This window comes from Sebastes fasciatus, chromosome 19, assembly GCF_043250625.1.
Source record: "Sebastes fasciatus isolate fSebFas1 chromosome 19, fSebFas1.pri, whole genome shotgun sequence".
NCBI classification, from domain to species: domain Eukaryota; kingdom Metazoa; phylum Chordata; class Actinopteri; order Perciformes; family Sebastidae; genus Sebastes; species Sebastes fasciatus.
The window spans coordinates 13,958,785-13,978,037 of NC_133813.1; the positions used below are offsets into that span (position 1 = coordinate 13,958,785).

At 38.8% G+C, this 19,253-nt stretch overlaps 1 protein-coding gene across 6 annotated transcripts; it reads right to left on the bottom strand.

Annotated features, from left to right (window-relative positions):
• Positions 1-4,851: 4,851 nt before the first annotated feature.
• On the bottom strand, positions 4,852-18,305 carry ark2n (arkadia (rnf111) N-terminal like PKA signaling regulator 2n). 6 transcript variants are annotated; one of them, XM_074616724.1, is made up of 6 exons: positions 17,718-17,739; positions 15,594-16,478; positions 9,693-9,863; positions 9,104-9,218; positions 6,806-8,303; positions 4,852-6,730 (listed from the first exon to the last, which is right to left on the bottom strand). In XM_074616724.1, the coding sequence occupies exons 2-5, from the start codon at positions 16,411-16,413 to the stop codon at positions 8,114-8,116; spliced, it is 1,296 nt and encodes a 431-aa protein (XP_074472825.1). In that variant the 5' UTR covers positions 16,414-16,478; positions 17,718-17,739; the 3' UTR covers positions 4,852-6,730; positions 6,806-8,113. The 6 variants fall into 6 exon arrangements, with proteins under 6 accessions (XP_074472825.1, XP_074472824.1, XP_074472830.1 ...); XM_074616723.1 differs by lacking the exons at positions 4,852-6,730; positions 17,718-17,739 and adding an exon at positions 18,102-18,305 and having other exon boundaries at positions 7,814-8,303; XM_074616729.1 differs by lacking the exons at positions 4,852-6,730; positions 9,693-9,863; positions 17,718-17,739 and adding an exon at positions 18,102-18,298 and having other exon boundaries at positions 7,984-8,303; positions 15,594-16,481.
• Between the last annotated feature and the right edge of the window lie 948 nt (positions 18,306-19,253).

Here is a 19,253-nt window from a genome sequence, read left to right on the forward strand (position 1 = left end):
TCCAGCAGCCCAGATAAGGTACTGTACTCAAATAGACATCTGCTGGTTAGATTTCACCCCCAGCGAGCCACATTACTAATTATTTACAATTTGGCATGCACTGCTTTTCAAAAGGAATTAAAAATGGAGATTAAATATTTTCCAGTATTTATTTATTTATTTGCACATACATAAAACTGCACAAAACCCAGTCAATGAAAAAAACAAAACAAGAAATGTGTCAGGAGAGGTCAAGAAGCCACAGGCTTATACAAAGGACCTCCCCCCCAACCCCAAGAGAAAAAGGAAGAAAGATCTAAACTAACATAATTTAAAAAAATACAACAAAAGTTAAACTACAACAAGAAGTACACAAAATGTGCAGAAAAACTTAACCAAACAGTGGGAAACAATCCAATAAAAACAATGAAATACATACAAAAAACAGTACAGAAAAAAATAAAATATATCTAAATATATTTATTTATTTTTTATTTATTTATTTGCACATATATAAAACTGCACAAAACCCAGTCAATGAAAAAAACAAAACAAGAAATGAGTCAGGAGAGGCCAAGAAGCCACAGGCTTATACAAAGGACCTCCCCCCCAACCCCAAGAACAAAAAAAGGAAGAAAGATCTAAACTAACATAATTTTAAAAATACAACAAAAATTAAACAAGAAGTACACAAAATGTGCAGAAAAATCCTAACCAAACAGTGGAAAGCAATCCAATAAAAACAATGAAATACATACAAAAGAAAAAGTACAGAAAAAAAGAAACTATATCTAAACATATCAAAAGATAATTAGACATCATGAATTAAATGTGATGATAATTTCCTTTTAAAATGTTCTAAGGATAACGAGCTCTTGATAACGTGTATTTTAGTGTTCCATATTTGTTCCATAAAGGCAGGTGAAGATGATTAACGTGTCTAGTATTATGTGAATGAATTTGAGAATTAGATTTAAAGAAGTTGCTAAACGATGATGGTAAAGAAGAAGGCAAGAACATATATTTATAGCTTTTAATTCAGTAGCTTAATCTGTAACATATTCAGCAACTTCCCAATCAACTCTGAGGGAAACATTTACCTTGATTTTTATATACAACACATATGATCGATTTATTAGAGCTGCAGCAATTAATTGATTAGTTGTCAACTATTAAATTGACATCTATTTTCATAATCCATTAATTCAATTCAAACTTTATTTCAGACACACAAGAGGGTCCATAGCAAGAAAAGAAAAGAAAAGAAAAAGAAACAAAAAAAACATACAAGATAAGTTCACAGCAGTTCATCATTCAATTCATATGTAAGCTATCTCGCCAGTGTTTTCAGCGTTTTCATCTATAAAGTCAGTGTTTTGGCTTCACATAATATGGAAATATCATTAATTACTATCAATCTATCTATTTATCTTCTCCCTAATGTGCAAAACAAACCGAACTGAAACCGTGACCCAAAAACCACAATACAAACTGAAAAGTGGACTTGTTGAACTGTTGCACCGCTACTTCTCACTGACGAGTCCTAGTTGGGACAGATGATCCACTGGGTCTCAAAAGCAGGAACAATAAGATGAAATAATTGAATACGCTGTGGTGGAAAGTAACTATAAGCACATTCACTCAACTACTGTACTTAAGTACAACAGTTTGTTTATACTGCCACTCCATTTGGCCTACATTTATTTGCCGTGCCAGTTATCTTTATTTTTACATACAAAACATATATAATATAATGCATTATGTAAGATTTAAGGTCACACAGGTGTTTTCAATCCATACACAAAGCCACATTTATGGAGACCTTACAAGAAGATTCAATTTAACTTCAATGTAACTGCAACTAAATATCCTCACTGGTTTAATTTCCCTTTTCCTATAAGGACATTGGACAACTGACACTCCCTTTCAGTCCTAACACATGAGCACAGACTACATAGCCTGTGTGTAATAGAATTAAATTAAGTTTAATCTTATTATTGTTCAAACACAGCACATCAGGGAAATGTAGCTGAATAATCTGCTACAGAACATTAAGTAAGATTCAGATTTTCCTAGAGCAGAAATGCTCAGAAGTGTGTGTGTGTGTGTGTGTGTGTGTGTGTCCTGGAAACGTCTCTGCCTTCAGTGTTAAGCCTGAAGGGTGACGGAACAGATGGGCATGGGGAGGCTGAAGGGGTCACAAAACTCTTAGTCCCATATGTCCTCGTCTTCCACTTCCCACCATCTTAATGCTTTAAGCCTGCCGTGCTACACAAAGAGCCTCTCACAATGCTTTACTCTCAGTGCAGGTCAAACCCTTTGCTCACTAATAACAGAACTTCAGTACTCACTTTATACTACCAAACTTTTATAATATATAAAATGAAAACTGTAGCAATGCAATGTTTGAAAAATTAGCATTATTTTCAGAGCTGCAACTAACAAATATTTTTTTATCATTGATTCCAATAAATAATTTATATAAAATGTAAAAAACAAAGTAGTGAAAAATGGCCATCACCACTTCCCAGAGGCCAAGGTAATATCTTCAAATGTCTTGTATTGTTCCACCAAAAGTCCAAAACCTAAATATATGATATTTACAATGATATATGACAAAGAAAATCAGCAAATACTCTCATTTACAAAGCTTGAATCAGAGAATATTCAGCTTTTTTTTCATTATTTCTCTTGGAAGAAAAACAAGATTTTTTTAGCTAATAATATATCAAAATAGTTGCAGATTATTTTTCTGTCGATCCACTAATAAATTGGTTTACAAATCAACAGAAATTATTACGATCCATGATGGAAGGAAGTTGGAATTAAACGATTATTTTAATTGTCGATTAATCTGTATATTATTTTCACCATTAATCGATTAGTTGTTTGGTCTATAAAATGGAGAAAAATGGCGATCAGTGTTTCCCAAAGCCCAAGATGACGTCATCAAATGTCTTGTTTTGTCCACAACTCAAAAAAAATTCAGTTTACTGTCATAGAGGAGTAAAGAAACTAGAAAATATTCATATTTAAGAAGCTGGAATCAAAGAATTTAGACTTTTTTTCCTTAAATGACTCAAATCGATTATCAAAATAGTATGATAATTAATTTATTAGTTGACAAATAATCGATTTAATCATTGCAGCTCTAAAATTGTGAATTATTTCTAACAGAGCATGCAAGTAAAACTTAGAAGTCGTCACATGCTTTATGTTTGCTGGTGTAAAGCCCTCTGGTGGTGGCTGGAGCAGTCACTAACAAGTGAGCTATCATTTTGAATAAACCCGGAACAGCACTCGTACAACACAGAATCTAAAGCTGCGTCACTCAGACTAAAAAGACATCTGCAAGAGGAAGGACACTTATGTCTGTCTCTTGAGAGGGAGCCAGCACACTCGCTGCTCTGTGAGGCCTCCACTGCCCTGTACAAATTAGCATACAGCTGATGTTCTGGCCCCGAGAGTGAAAGGAGCTGGCTAAAGGGCTCCTTTGGTTTCAGGAGCAGGGCCCCGCAGACTGCAATCCTCCACTCCCTCATTGTCCTCTCTATGTGAACTCCATATGTCCCCCTAGCGGCAGGTGTCGCAGTGTGACCTCTGACCTGGCATGACACGTCTGTGGGGTGAGGGTGACGTTGTATTGTTCGCGCCGAGGCATTTGTCTAGACTCTTTGGCAACAGGATGAAAGAAAACAATGAGACGTGTCATTAAGTATTGTACCTGTGATGTGCTATTATTCTCACTCGTACACACAAAAAACAAGAACATACTTGTGCAACACACTTTTTTGATGGACAGGACTTTGGCCTTTTAGATTAGGGCTGTCCAATTTGTTTTAACGCCGCTAATTTCTTAAACCCATTAACGCAACTTGCTATTTTTAGGTTGTAGGGGGGGGCTCAGTTTTTTCATCTTGTGGGTTAGGGTAGGGTTAGTGAAGATACTGAAAACTAGAAAACCCAAAGAATCCATTGGTACGAACCATGTCATACTAGCTTGTCACAAAGGAGGTTAAATAACGCTCCAAATTTACCCTAAATTTTGGCGAGGAAAAACTGGCATGGCCATTTTCAAAGGGGTCCCTTGACCTGACCTCAAGATATGTGAATGTAAATGGGTTCTATGGGTACCCACGAGTCTCCCCTTTACAGACATGCCCACTTTATGATAATCACATGCAGTTTGAGGGCAAGTCAGCACACTGACAGCTGTTGTCTGTTGGGCTGCAGTTTGCCATGTTATGATTTGAGCATATTTTTAATACTAAATGCAGTACCTGTGAAGGTTTCTGGACAATATTTGTCATTGTTTTGTGTTAATTAATTTCCAATAATAAATATCTACATACATTTGCATAAAGCAGCATATTTGCCCACTCCCATGTCGATAAGAGTATTAAATACTTGACAAATCTCCCTTTAAGGTACATTTTGAACAGATACAAAAATGTGCGATCAATTTGCAAATAATCAGGATTAACTACAGACCATCATGCGATTAATCTCAATTAAATATTTTAATAAATTGACAGCCCTAATTTAGATACATTTATCAGTGTGCTGCCCTTATTATAATATTTAAAGTTGAGGTAATATTTAAGTAACATTGTTTGCTAAAGTTGTCTGAAAGGATGAAAAACATGTAACAAACGTCCCCGTCTTCAGTTCATAGACTTCAGTCCCAATTAGACTTCTTTTGACAGCCACTTTTACAAGTAGACATTGATTAATCAGACTACATGAAACAAGAAAATGTTCCTTCCCTAAGTGACACTAGACATCCCAACACAGTCACAGAACAAAGACTACACGTCCTGCTTGAATCTGTGTTTTCTACAGACAAGGAAATAAAACTGCTGTACAACAGGCTCATTAAATAACGCTCTATTTATTTAGTTTTAAAATAGTTTCTTTTTGTTCTACAGACATAATTTCAAGGAAGTCAAGGACTTGCAGAAGCAACAAAATAAAACACCTTTTTTTTTTTTGTTAATTTAAAATACTGACAGTAAAATAAAAACAATAAGAACAGAAGAGCAAAACTAAAAATTACTGGTAATGAGGATAATAATCTGACTTTGAGGTTAAAGATGTGACCAAACATGCTATGTGCAACCATAGTCGAGCATCGCCGCCGTAATGTTCTACCAAACCTCTATCACTAAAAGACAGGAGTCTTACTAACATTTCATAATAATTCTAAGAGAACAATAGCAAAAATGGATTTTGCAAAGCAGAAGTGGTCTGGTAAAAGAATCGTCATTACAGTGGTAGCTGCTAGTGGAAAGAACTGGCCAAAGGAAAAACAAAAATATCACATTATACTAAACTGGATCTTGAGTTTGAAACAGAATTCAAGTCACCTCATTTCACAACAAATGCATTGACTTCCAAATGAAAAGATTTAGACTTACAGAGCAAATAAAAAAAAAAAACGAAGCAAGTTTCAAATCCAGAAAAAGAAAAAAAACATAAATTCCATTTAGACTTTGGTTTAGTTCCTCATATTTAGGATATTCCCTTCCCTTCTGTGACCAGCAGAAGTAAAATAATTTGATTCTACAATTCTCAAGCATCACTTAAGGAAAGTAGATGTTATTCAATATGAAATAAAATAAATCTGTTAAAACAGTGTGTGAAGTTGGATACAAATTGACCAGCCTAACTGAAGTACTGCATGAAGACAAGAATAAGACCACAGGGAGAGAGCGAGAGAGAGCAAGCAGCCCTGAGGATCATCAGGGTAAAAACAGTTCATACAGTAAAAGGTTCTTCTATAAACGCCCCGACATGTGGGTACAAACTCAACACCACTTATACCTTTTTTATGTGTGTCTGTGTGCTAAAATTCACATCTATTATTAAAATATGTATTGTTGAGATAGCAAAATCCACTGCTTTGTAAGGTAAAAGAATATACGATTCTAAAAGAAAATAGTGCACTTTTCAAGGCATTCAGGCCATTCTCGCTTTGCAGTATTCAATGGTAGATACATTTTCTTCAGTTGTTATAGTAAAAGGGGTCCCCAGAGGTTTTTAAAGGTGTTTGCATCCACTCGTGAAAGATACGCATGCAAACAATATGTGCACCCAAGTCAGCACTGCAGGGTCATACATTCACTGAGGACTACGTCACCCGGGACACTACTCAGACTCTGCGGCGTCCAACATAAAATATATGTTTTAAAAACAAAAGACACAGAATGTCTATTGCCAATACACCGCCACATATATATATATATATATATATATATAGAGTCACGCTGTGGTTGAAATGAGTCAGATTTTGTAGTGTTTGTATTTTTTCCTTCAGAGTCTGAGTTTAACCTGCGTTTTTTTTTGTGTTGTCACGAAAAAGAAAAAAAATGATTGTAATATGGTTGTAACAAACTAAAGCCTTGGATTTTAATCAAAAGATATTTTGGGAAATACACTTATAGAGTGCTACAGGAATGAGTCCTAAAACCCGGAAATGAGTTTTAGCACTTCTGGTTCCCTCGTCTGGAAGTCAATGTTTTTTTTTGAATGGGTTTTTAGTTAGATGCCTGAAATAAGGTCTGTGGTCAATACAAGCTGAAGAGGTTTTAACGTTTTGTTCTATGATGTAAAATACGTCAGTAAATATCCCACTTGTGAATTTTGAAGCATTTGTGTGTCTTTAAAAAAGGCGGTTGCTAACAAGCAGCTAAATGAGACTACTAAACGTCATCACGCAAACTCGTCCTCCTTTACAGCCTCGTTGTGTATACTCGCGCTCATGTGACCGTGGTGTAGTTCTTTTGTAACCTGACGTTAGCTTTTTACTTGTGCCGATTGCATTCACGCTTCAAAAGATTATCTTAACGTTTGTTTGCCAGTGTTTATTTTCTGCAATAATCCAAAAGCCAATGGAAAAATCCCATTGGCTTTTTGTTGAGGGAACCAGGTGGATGCTAACTTCCTGGTTAGCCAATAAAAAATACGTCATCCCTGCAGCACTCTGTTCGCTTTCTGGTGAAGAGTTTTAGAGCTGCAAAGATTAATTGATTAGTTGTCACCAACTATTTTGATATTCAATTCATTTGTTTAAGTATTTTTTTAAGAAAAAAGTCAAACTTCTGATTCCAGCTTCTTAAATGTGAATATTTTCTGGTTTCTTTCCTCCTATGACAGTAAACTGAATGTCATCTTGGGCTTTGGGAAACACATTTTGGGTCGTCATTTTATAGACAAACAACTAATCAAATTGATCGAGAAAATAATAGACCGATTATTCAACAATGAAAATAGTCGTCAGCTGCAGTTCTAGAAGAGTTGATGCTAGATGAGAAAATCGATACCACTCTTGACCAAAAAGGTGGTATCAATCTTCTCGTCTAACTCTTGGCAAGAAAGCGAATGAGCGGTAATTTCCCAAAAGGTCAAACCATTTCCTTTAAGATAAACCAAACCCCTTCCTGACAGCACCAGAGCATAGGCTGGACCTATAGCGGCACATAGTATAGTGAAGCAAAGCTAGCAATGCAGACTGAACTAAATGTGAAACCAGTGGTGAGACTTTTGAAAACAAAAATGACCCTAGACCGGCAAACTTTGGTGGTCTACTCTACAACAGAAAGTGTACCAGCTGCCTTGACCCCAGGTGACTACAGATAAAAAAAAAAAATGCCGAATCTGAAAATCTGCACGTTCAGATTCTGTAGTGAAGCAGGTCAACAGCCGTGTCGTGATACCGACCTGCTCTTGAGCAGCAACTTTGACGTTTTCACGATACAGCTTGCACAAAATGCCAACCTACGTCCGTTATCGAGGGGTAACTGAGGTATTAAATGAAGGTAGGATATTGCTATCATTAACAGATAAATCAGTCCACCTGCACTTGAAGTGCCGTGCCATTTTATTACAACTAAATTCAGAGCCAAGATCAGGGAATCACGTCAGTAGAATGGCTTCGATACATAATGATTGTTTAAACAATAAAGTTAAAAACAAACAGTGCTCCGGAGCGGGGAAGTGTCCACGAGCGCTTACAGGCGAGGCCGCAACTATGGGAAGGATTTCAGCCGTAACATGGAGGCAAGGCAAGAGGGATGAGGAGGAGGAGGAGTAGTGAGAGGGAGATATGAGGAGTCTTCAGTGTGTACAAGTTGTTTTAAAGTAGGTATTTGTGTCCGGCGTCCTCGTCCAGTGTGAGGTCCACCACTTCAGGAGGGGACGCCCAGTTGGGCTGAGGGGAAACAGTAGTCCAGAGCTGGGGTTGATTTGTGCTGTTTAACTGCTCCACTGAGTTCTCCTTCCAGGTGGACAGACTCTTTATGACCCCTCCGCATGGGTGGGCACATCTGGATTTAGAAAACAAAAGAAATTTAAGAAGTTGAAGTAATTTGTTAAAACAATTCAAGTACAAATAATATTTGTTTTTTTAATTTAAAAGTAGGACTGTCAAAGTTACATCACTAATTTCTTCAACTTATTAACACAATTGATCTTTTGGAAGTTTTAGCCACTCAGTTTAAAAGCTAGAGTGAAGATACTGGCATCATAGGAAACTAGAAAAAACCTAATGAATCCATTGGTACCAACCATGTCATACTAGCTTGTCAGGAAGGAGGTTAAATAATGCTCCAAACTTGCGCTAAATTTTGGCAAGGAAAAACTGGCATGGCCATTTTCAAAGAAGTCCCTTGACCTCTGACCTCAAGATATGTGAATGACAATGGTTTCTATGGGCACCCACAAGTCTCCCATTTACATACTTGCCCACTTTATGATAATCATATACAGTTTTAGGGCAAGTCATAGTCAAGTCATCACACTGACACACTGACAGCTGTTGTTGCCTGCTGGGCTGCAGTTTGCCATGTTATGATTTGAGCATATTTGTTATGCTAAATGCAGTACCTGTGAGGGTTTCTGGACAATATTTATCATTATTTTGTGTTGGTAATTGATTTCCAATAATAAATATATACATACATTAGCATAAAGCAAGCATATGTGCCCACTCCCATGTTGATAAGAGTATTACATACTTGACAAATCTCCCTTTAAGGTCCATTTTGAACAGATAATAAATGTGCGATTGAATATTTTTAATCGATTGACAGCCCTATTTAAAAGTCATCCCACTGAAAGTATTTACCGTGCTTTCTCTTGCACTCCGACTATTTCCACCTCGCTGTCGGAGGAAGCAATGTTAATCTGGCCCTTGTTGTGTTGAGAACTTTCCTTGTGCGACAGCGCTGCCTCCACGTGGCCTGAAACAAATAAAGAGGAACAGAGTCACACATTGTGAGGAGGACCCCAGAGCGGTAGAGAGCTGCAGGCCTCGCTGACACATAAAGACTGCAGCTGCTTTGACACAGACAAGAAGAAAGACAGTGATGAATCTGACACTCTGTGTGTTTTGAAAAGCTGACTGGATAGCATGGAGCGACACACTGGGACAAAACAGAAACTGTGGACTTTATATTTTTGACAATGTCGGCTAGTCAGTCGTAAAGGGTCTTTTGTCTTGAAGCAAGGCAGCGAGAGAGTTTTATAGCGCCCAATGCAAGCCAGTGGTGTGTGGGTTGAAGGCAGTACTTCCAAAAACAAAAAAAAGGGCATCTTGCTGCGACTAATAAGAGCATTTCCCCACATAGCAAGTTGCCACCCATGCCTCTAACTGTCCTGTCTTCTCTGAGAGGAGTGGAAATTATCAGTTTGGATTCAGCGGGTTTGTAACTGACCTGAGATAGAGCACAGAGCTCTTATACACCCAGAGTGAGCTGCCATATCCTGGCCTCTGTGTGTTTTTAGCTCATGCTTTATCACCGTGGGTCGGACTGTATCCACACTCATACTCTCCTGGTTAGAATCAGTGTCTGAAATATCATAGTGACCCACTACTGGAAGCCCGTCTGCGGAACACAAAGAAAACACTTCATTATTCAAATCATGCTTTGGAATCGTAGGATTTGTTTGAGACTGGACACTGCATCCGTAGTCCTGCTCGCTGCAGCGTGCGTCTACAATATACACAAGATAACACCCTGTTTTTTTTTTTTATATTATAAGAGTAAATAAATAAATAAACCTTTAGCATTTATTTTCTCTCCATTTATTGCTTTTAAAATAACAGCCATTCACATAAAAACTACACAAGAATACAGTCATTACAAAACACTTCAAAATGATCTTACTCAGTGAATGAAATGTAGTGGGATAATAACAGCCAGACAACAGAAGAATAACTCTGAGGAAGAGCGGGGACATGTATCTTTGTTCTACCCTGTAAAAGGAGTCCCTGGGAGAGAGACACACACAAACACACTGCTATCATCCAGACGTATCCGTGGGTGTGTGTGAGGGGATTTCGTCTGGACAGCATGTACTAGCCTATGAATAGCTGATTGGGCTGAAACAGGCAGGTACCAGGGTTACCAGAGAAACCGAGGACGTGCCGATGTAAACGCCGTGTATTAAAGATAGAAAAAGGACTAATGTAAACCAGGAGAGTCTCTTTGGTAAACAATAGAGTGTCCTTAGTGTTTGTTTTTAATGCACACAGTTTGGCTCCCTTTACCATGTCGACAAAAACAGTTGATTTAAAGGGTAATTTTCAGTTCTAACAAAAGCAGGACAGCAGTTGTTGGATTCATTTAAACCCAAATGTAAGTAATTATGCACCAAAAACACCACACAGTTTGAAACAAAACCATTAGGCCAACAAGAGAAAACAACTAAATAGAAAATGTTCTGTCAGTCACCATTTATCAGCATAAGCAAAGCTATACCTTGCACACATGCTGCTGATGAAAACTAATTTGGCCTTGCACATTCTATATACTAATATAACCACATGCAAACAGGTGGGGAAACGATGCCTCCAGCTTCATCAGTCATAGGGGCGACACATACACATACAGAAAATGTTTTTTTTTTTGTTTTTTTTAACTCATCCTAACTATAAATATGATTAGGCCAAAGATTCCTTCATCAATGTCTGTGATGGTTAGACAGTGTTGAGAACCGTGACACAATGATCTTCTACGTCAGTAAAAGTGAAAAGAGGGTTAAGGAGGAGTGCTTCCACCTCAAAGACCACAGGATCTGAACCAGAGAAGGCCACTTGATCACTCGGATCAGTCCGTTTTTAGGAAATCAGTAAACATTGCCATGCACCATACTGCAGCTGGACTACTGCGGTATAATTGTTAGTTTGACGCCTGGGTTTTCAGTTTAAAGTCAAGCTGCGGGAACACGCGGCGGCGCCTTTTGGAGACACAGGCCAAGCTGGCAGACCAGTGCAAATTAAAAATTTTACTTTTGGTGCCTTCAAATGGGGTCGTGTTTACCGTGTTCACGAGGGGAACGCCCCCCTCTTGTGGTATTCACGACCTTGTAAGTCAAAAGTTTCTGAAAGCTCCGAGTTCGCGGGGTGTGACGTGTTTGTTGACGTTGTCAGAAATGGCGGAGGCCATGGAAGTAAATTTTTCGGTACATAATAAGTTAATATATTGTACTTTTAGTCGTAAATTGTTTTTCTTCGTAATTATATAATATGTCTGAGGAAAATGTTGATATTGCCAACGGCCTCATCTTTTTCCTCTGTCATTATGCCTTTGCATTTCCTACATTATGTTACCCACTTGCTAGCCTGCTAAATTGTTAGCCTCTGTGGCTTCTAGATGCCAACAGTAAGGTTAATATTGCAGTTGCTTAGCAGCGGTGTTCTCACAACTTAACCACTTGAACGGCAAGCACACTGCGTACACGACTTCCCCTGTTGTAAACACAAGCTCACGAGTTTCATTTGAAGGCAGCACATTATACGAATGAAGATTTGAGGCCCTTGACATCGCAGCTAATAGCCACAACATAGGAACCCATGCCTTATATGATGTCCATAATCTATACATAGGATACTAAAAATAAACATTGGGAGTCACTCCTCCCTCACTAGTTTCTTGTTACTGCACAAAGGCAGCAATAGCAGCAAATGTAACAGAGAGGCAAATTACAAAATGTAAACACATCTAATCTAATCATAGGATTTTAAAAAGCAAGAAATCGTGTGGGTTAGTATATTGTGTTTATATTTATAGGCAAATCTATATTGTTATGTAAATGTTTTGATGTTAGTAAAGCTATACCACCAAAATAAAGGTTGCCACAAGATTAAAAAAAACAAAACATAGTTCAGGAGAAAGAAGGGTAATGTAGTGTTGAAACTAGAGCTGCAACAATTAATCGATTAGTTGTCAACTATTAAATTAATCGCCAAATATTTTGATAGTCGATTAATCGGTTTGAGTGATTTTTTTCAGAGACATTCTCTGATTCCAGTTTCTTAAATGTGAATATTTTCTGGTTTCTTTACCCCTCTATGACAGTAAACTGAATATCTTTGAGTTGCGGACAAAACAAGACATTCGAGGACGTCATCTTGGGCTTTGGGAAACACTGATTGACATTTTTCACCATTTTCTGACATTTTCTAAACCAAACAACTAATCGATTAATCAAGAAAATAAGATTAATCGACAATGAAAATAATTGTTAGTTGCAGCCCTAGTTGAACCTAATTTCTAAAGAAATAGTAGTATGATGCTCTAGCTATCATTCCCAGCATGAAGTCAGAATGACAAGGCACATGCTATTAAGCAGCAGCACCCCACCTGGCACTGTCCTGATGGCTGTCCAGGTGCTGTAATGCACAGTCTGTTACTGTGTGAATGACATAATCAGCTTCTCTGCGTTTGTGTACAGCTGGTACACATAAACAAACGAGCCATAGGATAAGCAATACAATAAGAGTCCTGACTCTTGAGATATGCCCCGTGTCCGTGTCACAGATGCTGCAGAAATCAAACGGGCGAGTTGAATTATTCTGAATGTCAAATCTCACAGTGATTCAGTGCCAGCAGATGCGCTGGGCCTCAGGTCAGCACAGAGTCGTGTTCAAATGACCAGCTCAGGCCCAGCTGCTGTTGATGGTGTATCCGTTTAGTGACCTCGCATCATTTACCTATTAATACCCATTGCCATGCGTTCTGCATCAACTAGTTCTACACTTGGTAAGCTCAGAGTATGTAGAAGTGAAATCTAAACATTCAAGAGACCGGGGTCTGGAACACCTAGATTTCCATTCTGAGTGGCCACTTCAGGTAGGATGTTGTTGTTGTTGTTCATAGGGGTGGAGGTGAGACTGTTGTTCTCTCGTGCCAACATGTAGGCAGCCATAGTCTCAGAGGACTCTGACGATGGCAAAAAGGAACTGGGCGGGGATGGGCGTACTGCATGCTGCTGCCCCTCTACGGCGTCACTTGAGCGTTTGGACGAGTCGTTGTCCGAGTCGAGGTGTGCAAGCTTTTCCATCCAGATGCGGAAGCGCTCCTCGGTCTGGCGCTGCATCACGGCAAATCGCGTCATGGCCTCCTCCAGAACGCTGCCGATGCCGTTCCTGTCCCACGAACTGGTGTCCAGCAGCCCATGAATCTGGGCGCCCACTCTGGATCTCTCCGTTGCACGTCTGAAGCCAGCTTTAAAGACATTGAGGCCAAGCCATAAGAAAATACAGTAGCACGTTCATGCTTCGGAGGTGGACTTTTGTATTAAAGAGAAAATGACAGTTTGGTTTTTGGTTACGTGCAGATCGACTCTTTCATGCTGATGGACTACATCATGCAGTTGAAGCACTCAAATCTGTGTGCGGGATGTAAAAATGGTTGAAAACAGTTCATGTAGTACGGATCCCTAGAGGGAGATAACTGGATGTCTCGGGCGACTGATTCAGTGACCGTGGTTAGGAAAATGTGTTACCTGGAGAGACTTTGAGGTAAACACCCATTTGAGGCAAATTCATTACAAACCTATGATGAAGGGCAACAGTTATGTCTAACTACATTTTCAGCTAAAACCTCAATCATCTGTAAAATATGCGGCAGGGTTAGTACCAGCCAAGATAGGCACTTTGTATAATACCTCTATAGTGCTCCTGGACTAAAATCTAAGACTAGGTTAACTAGTTCCACTCTGGAAACACACTGAGTGATCAAAACAACAATGTATTAAACTAAAAACTTTGACACACCACCAGCTAATTCTGAATTTAACAGAAAAGAAACACTGTCTATCAGAACCAACCCAAAATATTATATTCTAGGAAATGCAATCACAGTGAACAGATCAGCCTAAAGTAAATGGAGTGACTTCCAACAGAAGCAGCAGGCCTGTAAATAAATACCACCCAGCTAGTAGCTACTTATGGAGAACTCAACTCGCCCAAGAGAGTTCTCCAATCATCAGGAAACATTAGATTAACTAAAGGAACAAACATGGGCCAATGGGCAGACAATACTGTCAGTGTATATTCGTATTATACACTTCTTAGATTTCAGCATACAGCCATCCTCAGTCAGAGCTTTATATGCATTAATATGTTCTAGTCGATGACACAAGAGCTATGTGACATGTCAAAAAGTGCTACAGTACCCATTATAAAGAAGAGAACCACCTGTTTGCAATTCTAAAAAGCCTCTTGTGTAGACAGAGTGACGTGTATTATAGACATAAGTAACAGTGCTTATATTTTTAAGGAAAGTTTGTTGTTTTGAATTTCTTGTAATCTTAAAAGGTCCTGACACACCAAACCGACGGTCGGCCATCGGACAGTTTGGGGCCGTCGGTGAGCGTCTGTCGGCCTAGTTTTTGCAATGTCTTCCGCACCGTCGACTCTAGTCTGCCCGTGTCTGAGGATTTTTGGCCGATTCAGCATGTTGAAGGCGACGCAACAGTTGGCCTTCATCGCCGCTAGTTCTTTGATGTCGGCTTGGTGTGCCTTAGGGAATATTCAAAAGCTGCAGAAAAGCACTCAATGCCTAGTCTTTGGGTGCTATAGACATTCACTAAATATACGTCTTTAAATTTAAATTTTCATTTCACGCATTCTATCAAAATGGCACATTAAAGATGATTTTGAGTCTAAATTTGCATATATAAGATGCCAGATTTCTACCAGCACACCAACGCTGAATAGTAACTGCAGAGTCTTGCAACTCAGACTAACAGCAGTGTGATCATACACCATTCATTGTCTATTTACAGCAAAGGCTGAGGATATAAATGGCTCACTGGTTGAATTGCAGAGCTCGCAATATAGGTTAGATTAACATTATCACTCCATGAGTTGAAGAATGTTCACTAGACTTCCACAGCATGCAAACAATGAGACAAAGTTCTAATAAAACATATATTATATTACTACAACTGATTGGCCATAGGCCCTCCTAAACACACAGTCTATGTATCTAAAAACAAGGTGAATGAAGAGAGATGATGAGTGAGGAAATAAAAAAGAAAAAAGAAAGTGATTGATAAAAACACAAACAAAGCAGTGCTTGTACTGATCTGATATTGCAAATGTTTTGTACAGCCCCATAACATGTTCTTACTATATGTGGCAATGTGTTTGACTCTGATGGATAGTCATCTTTGATTATCATACACTGTAGACCTATATGTTTTTCTATCACTGTGATGCAGTGTTTTACATTGGATATCTAAGTGGCTGTTACTGTTACCCTGTACTACTACACACTGGTAGTAGTACTGTGCTATAAGCATGTGCTGTGAACACTGGATGTTACCTGAAATATCTGTCTTGATTGTCTTGCTACCTCCTGAAGTGTCATCATCGTCGTCCTCAGAAGAGCTTGTGCTGGAGTCGCACGTGAGCTCGCTGTCACTCGTACTGCTGTCCTGCAGCAAGTTGTACTTCTTCCGTGCTGCTGCCTCCCGTTTTTGCCTCAGCAAACGCATTCGCTCCTTGTGTTTCTGGCTCCGGTGACCTTTCACTTTTGCCAGCTTGCCATTGGTTTGTTTTTCCTGCCCTCCTGCTGCTACCAAGGCGGGCTGGCAGCGGTTTTTCTTTGCAGCCATTGCATTGGGCGGCATCTCGCTCTCTGAGCGTGACCGCCGAGACTTCCTCCCCCCTGCAGCCGTAGCAGATGATTGCCTTCCTGCTGCCTGCCCAGCATCATTTGCAGCTTCCATGTCGCCCTCTTCCTCTTTTCCTATGGGAGGAACAGCACCTTCTTCCCCTGAGGAGAGTGTGTCTGAGTCAGCAAGGTGGCCGCTGGATGACGGGGAAAGCATGCAGGGGTTTGAGGAGTCACTCTCATAGATATGACGAGATGCAGGCTTGTCACTCCCTGTAGAGGCATGCTGGGACTCTGGGGAGTCTCGGCGGAGCTCCTTCATCAGGCATGGCATGGAGAGGAGACTCTGCTCTCCCTCTGTATTCAAGGGGCTGTCTTCCTCCCTTTCCCTCGGTGGTGAGCTGGTACTGGTGGTGGTCTCTGTTTTCAGATGCTCATCGGCTGTGGCTGATTGTGCTTCATCAAGGCACTCTGGGGGGCACTCAGCATCCACAAATTCCTCTGCCTTGTCTGAGTCAGCCATCTTCATGCTAGTTGAGCCCACAGCCCAAAGGTCCAACAAACATGGACCAATGTGCCTGGACAGGAGCTCACCTGCTGGAAGAAAAACATATCACTGATTCACAGTCTGAAATCTGTGCATTAGTGCAAGAGGCTGTATGTCTGACAGCATAGGTAATATTTAAGAGTTTTATTAAAACAGTAGGCATTCAGAATTATTATCACAATGCCCCCAAAATGAAATATTTCTATTTTAACATGTAGATCGCCTGTTCAACTATAATGGTAAACAATGCTAGCCTATTCAAACTATTTTCCCTCCTTTACAAACTCGCTGTTTTAAACTTATTCTGTGTATTTTGTACTGTGTTAACATGTTGCAAAACTACTGGACTGCTCACATAGCAATACACAATATGTACATACTACATTTATTTATTGACGGACTGTACACACTATGTTCACCCATTCACTTATCTTTTATATCTCTATTATTGTTTTTATAATTGTTGTATACCTTTACCTCTCCTGTGTTTCACTCTGTTTGCTGATGTTGCTTCTTTGACACCTTAATTTCCCTCTGGGGATTAATAAAGGTTCATCTTATCTTATTGGTAAACAATTGTAGTTGCATAACTACTGGACTGTTCACATAGCAAGAAACAATAAATAATCGCATTATATTTTATGCAACAATTTGGCCAGAAATTACCATTAAGCTAGCTTCTAAGAGCAATGAATGTTACATTTATTTTGATTTTTATTCTACTTTTACATCTCAAAACAGCCTGATAATGATTTCATAAAAGGTCTGTTAAACCTCCTCAGCCACATTAAACCAAGTATGTGCACTATGAGACATTAATTAATGGTAAACAATGCTGGCATATTCAAACAATTTTCCCTCCTTTACAAACTCACATAAAACGCTGTTTTAACTTATTCTGTGCATTTAGTACTGTGTTAACATGTTGCATAACTACTGGAGTGTTCACATGGCAAAAAAACAATAAATAATCGCATTAAAATTGATGCAACAATTTGGCCAGAAATTAACATTAGCTGGTAAGAAATTACCATTAATCTTAGCTTCTAAGAGCAATGAATATTTAGATTTTATTCTACTTTTACGACTAAAAACAGCCTGATAATGATTTAATAAAGGTCTGTTAGCCACATTAAACCAAGTGTGTGCACTATGAGACATTAATAGGTGACTGAATTAATAGTTAGTTGTGTCTGTGGCCAGCTAGCTGAAGCTAACACAGGCTCCAGGATCCAGACACTACTTTTGTAGCTGCGTAGTGAAGCTAACCTCGGTCATAACCTTACACTCTTCTGCAGAAACTTGGCGACAAGAAGGCGACAAGTCATGGGTAAATGTTCAGGTTGCAGGACAGCTGCTTCACAAGATCCTATAAATGGAAAGCCGTATCTAGATCTAGCCACCCAGGGGCGTCACAAGCAGGATAATGTCAGCTAGCTAACGTCAGCTAGCAAAGGCTTATGAAAAGGAGGCTTGGACGTGTGGGGTATTGAGCATGCGCAGTGTAACTAAAGCTGCGGACGAGATTCTACTGCGCATGCGTAATAAACCCCACAGCTATGACACGTGTCCTAACCTCCTTCAATAGTCCTTGCTAACGGCTAACTGCTCAGTCAAAGCAGTTAGCCACATTAGCATGTTTAAATCGGCTAAGCTAGTTTACAACTTACCGCGGCGGTTACTTCTATTCTTCTTCTCCCAGACTTTTCAACATCTTCGGTATTTTGTAGCCTCTTTGATTGACGATGCGTGAACTGTTAAATATACTTTACTTTCTTTACTAACTTGTAGTAATAACGTGCTTTTGGCGCAGTGCGCTCGCACCTCAGCGGAGCTCCCTGTTAGCCGTTAGCCGTTAGCTGTGTGTTTATTTTAAAATGTCTCCATCAGCCAGTCCGTCTTTTTCACAAAGCTGCATGCGTCACTTCCGGTGTTATCTTCATAGTCGAGCGCACCCTGTGGGTCGGATACTAGTGGTACTACAGGATGGGGGAATTATACCGCAGGATATCATGTCTCCCACAATACAGTTGTAACTAAGTACATTTACTCAAGCACAGTGTTTAACAACTCAACAACAACAGATATTAATAAAATAAAAAAAATACATATATATATTAATATATATATTAATTCAATTTCAAGCAATGTTAATGCAAGGCACCTTATACGAGAAAATGTGGACATTTTATGAGAAATAAATAAATCGTAATGTCCACAATACAGTTATAGAGGCGTGAATCTGACCATTAGTGGTGGGAAGTAACTAAGTACATTTATTCAAGCACAGTACAACTCTGAGGTACTTTACTTGAGTATTTAAATGTTATGCTAGCCTGCTGTATTTAATTTATTTATTCATTAATATCATTATTATTATTATTTTTTCTTCTATTTTTATATATATGTGTATGTATGTGTGTGTCACTTTATTGGGGATAACCAAGATAGTAATAATAATAAAAAAAATGCCTGGATCACCCTGATGGCACCCATTACTGTATGTTTCTACCATAAACCATAGCCATAATCTGTATTTTTGGTGCAACTTTAATTAAATTATTTATTATACAATTATTTCAAGCGATATATATATATATATATATATAAACGACTATATACATATATATAGTCACCAAAAATTTTTTTTTTCAAAATATAATGGTGTATATATATCTGAATCAGAATGGTGTTTATTGCCAGGTGTAAGAGGTATACACTAGGAATTTTCTTTGGCTTTGTTGGTGCAAGACAAACAGTATAATAACAAAAGAATAGATAAAACTAGCTATAAACAAAAATAAAATAATAAACATGATATA

Coding starts and splice junctions, on each gene's coding strand:
- ark2n (XM_074616724.1), bottom strand. CDS start 16,413: ATGAAGATGGCTGACTCAGACAAGGCAGAGGAATTTGTGGATGCTGAG. Junction 9,864..15,593: donor AATCAAGACAGATATTTCAG/GTAACATCCAGT, acceptor TGTGTTCCGCAG/ACGGGCTTCCAGTAGTGGGT. Junction 8,304..9,103: donor GGAGTGCAAGAGAAAGCACG/GTAAATACTTTC, acceptor TTCTAAATCCAG/ATGTGCCCACCCATGCGGAG.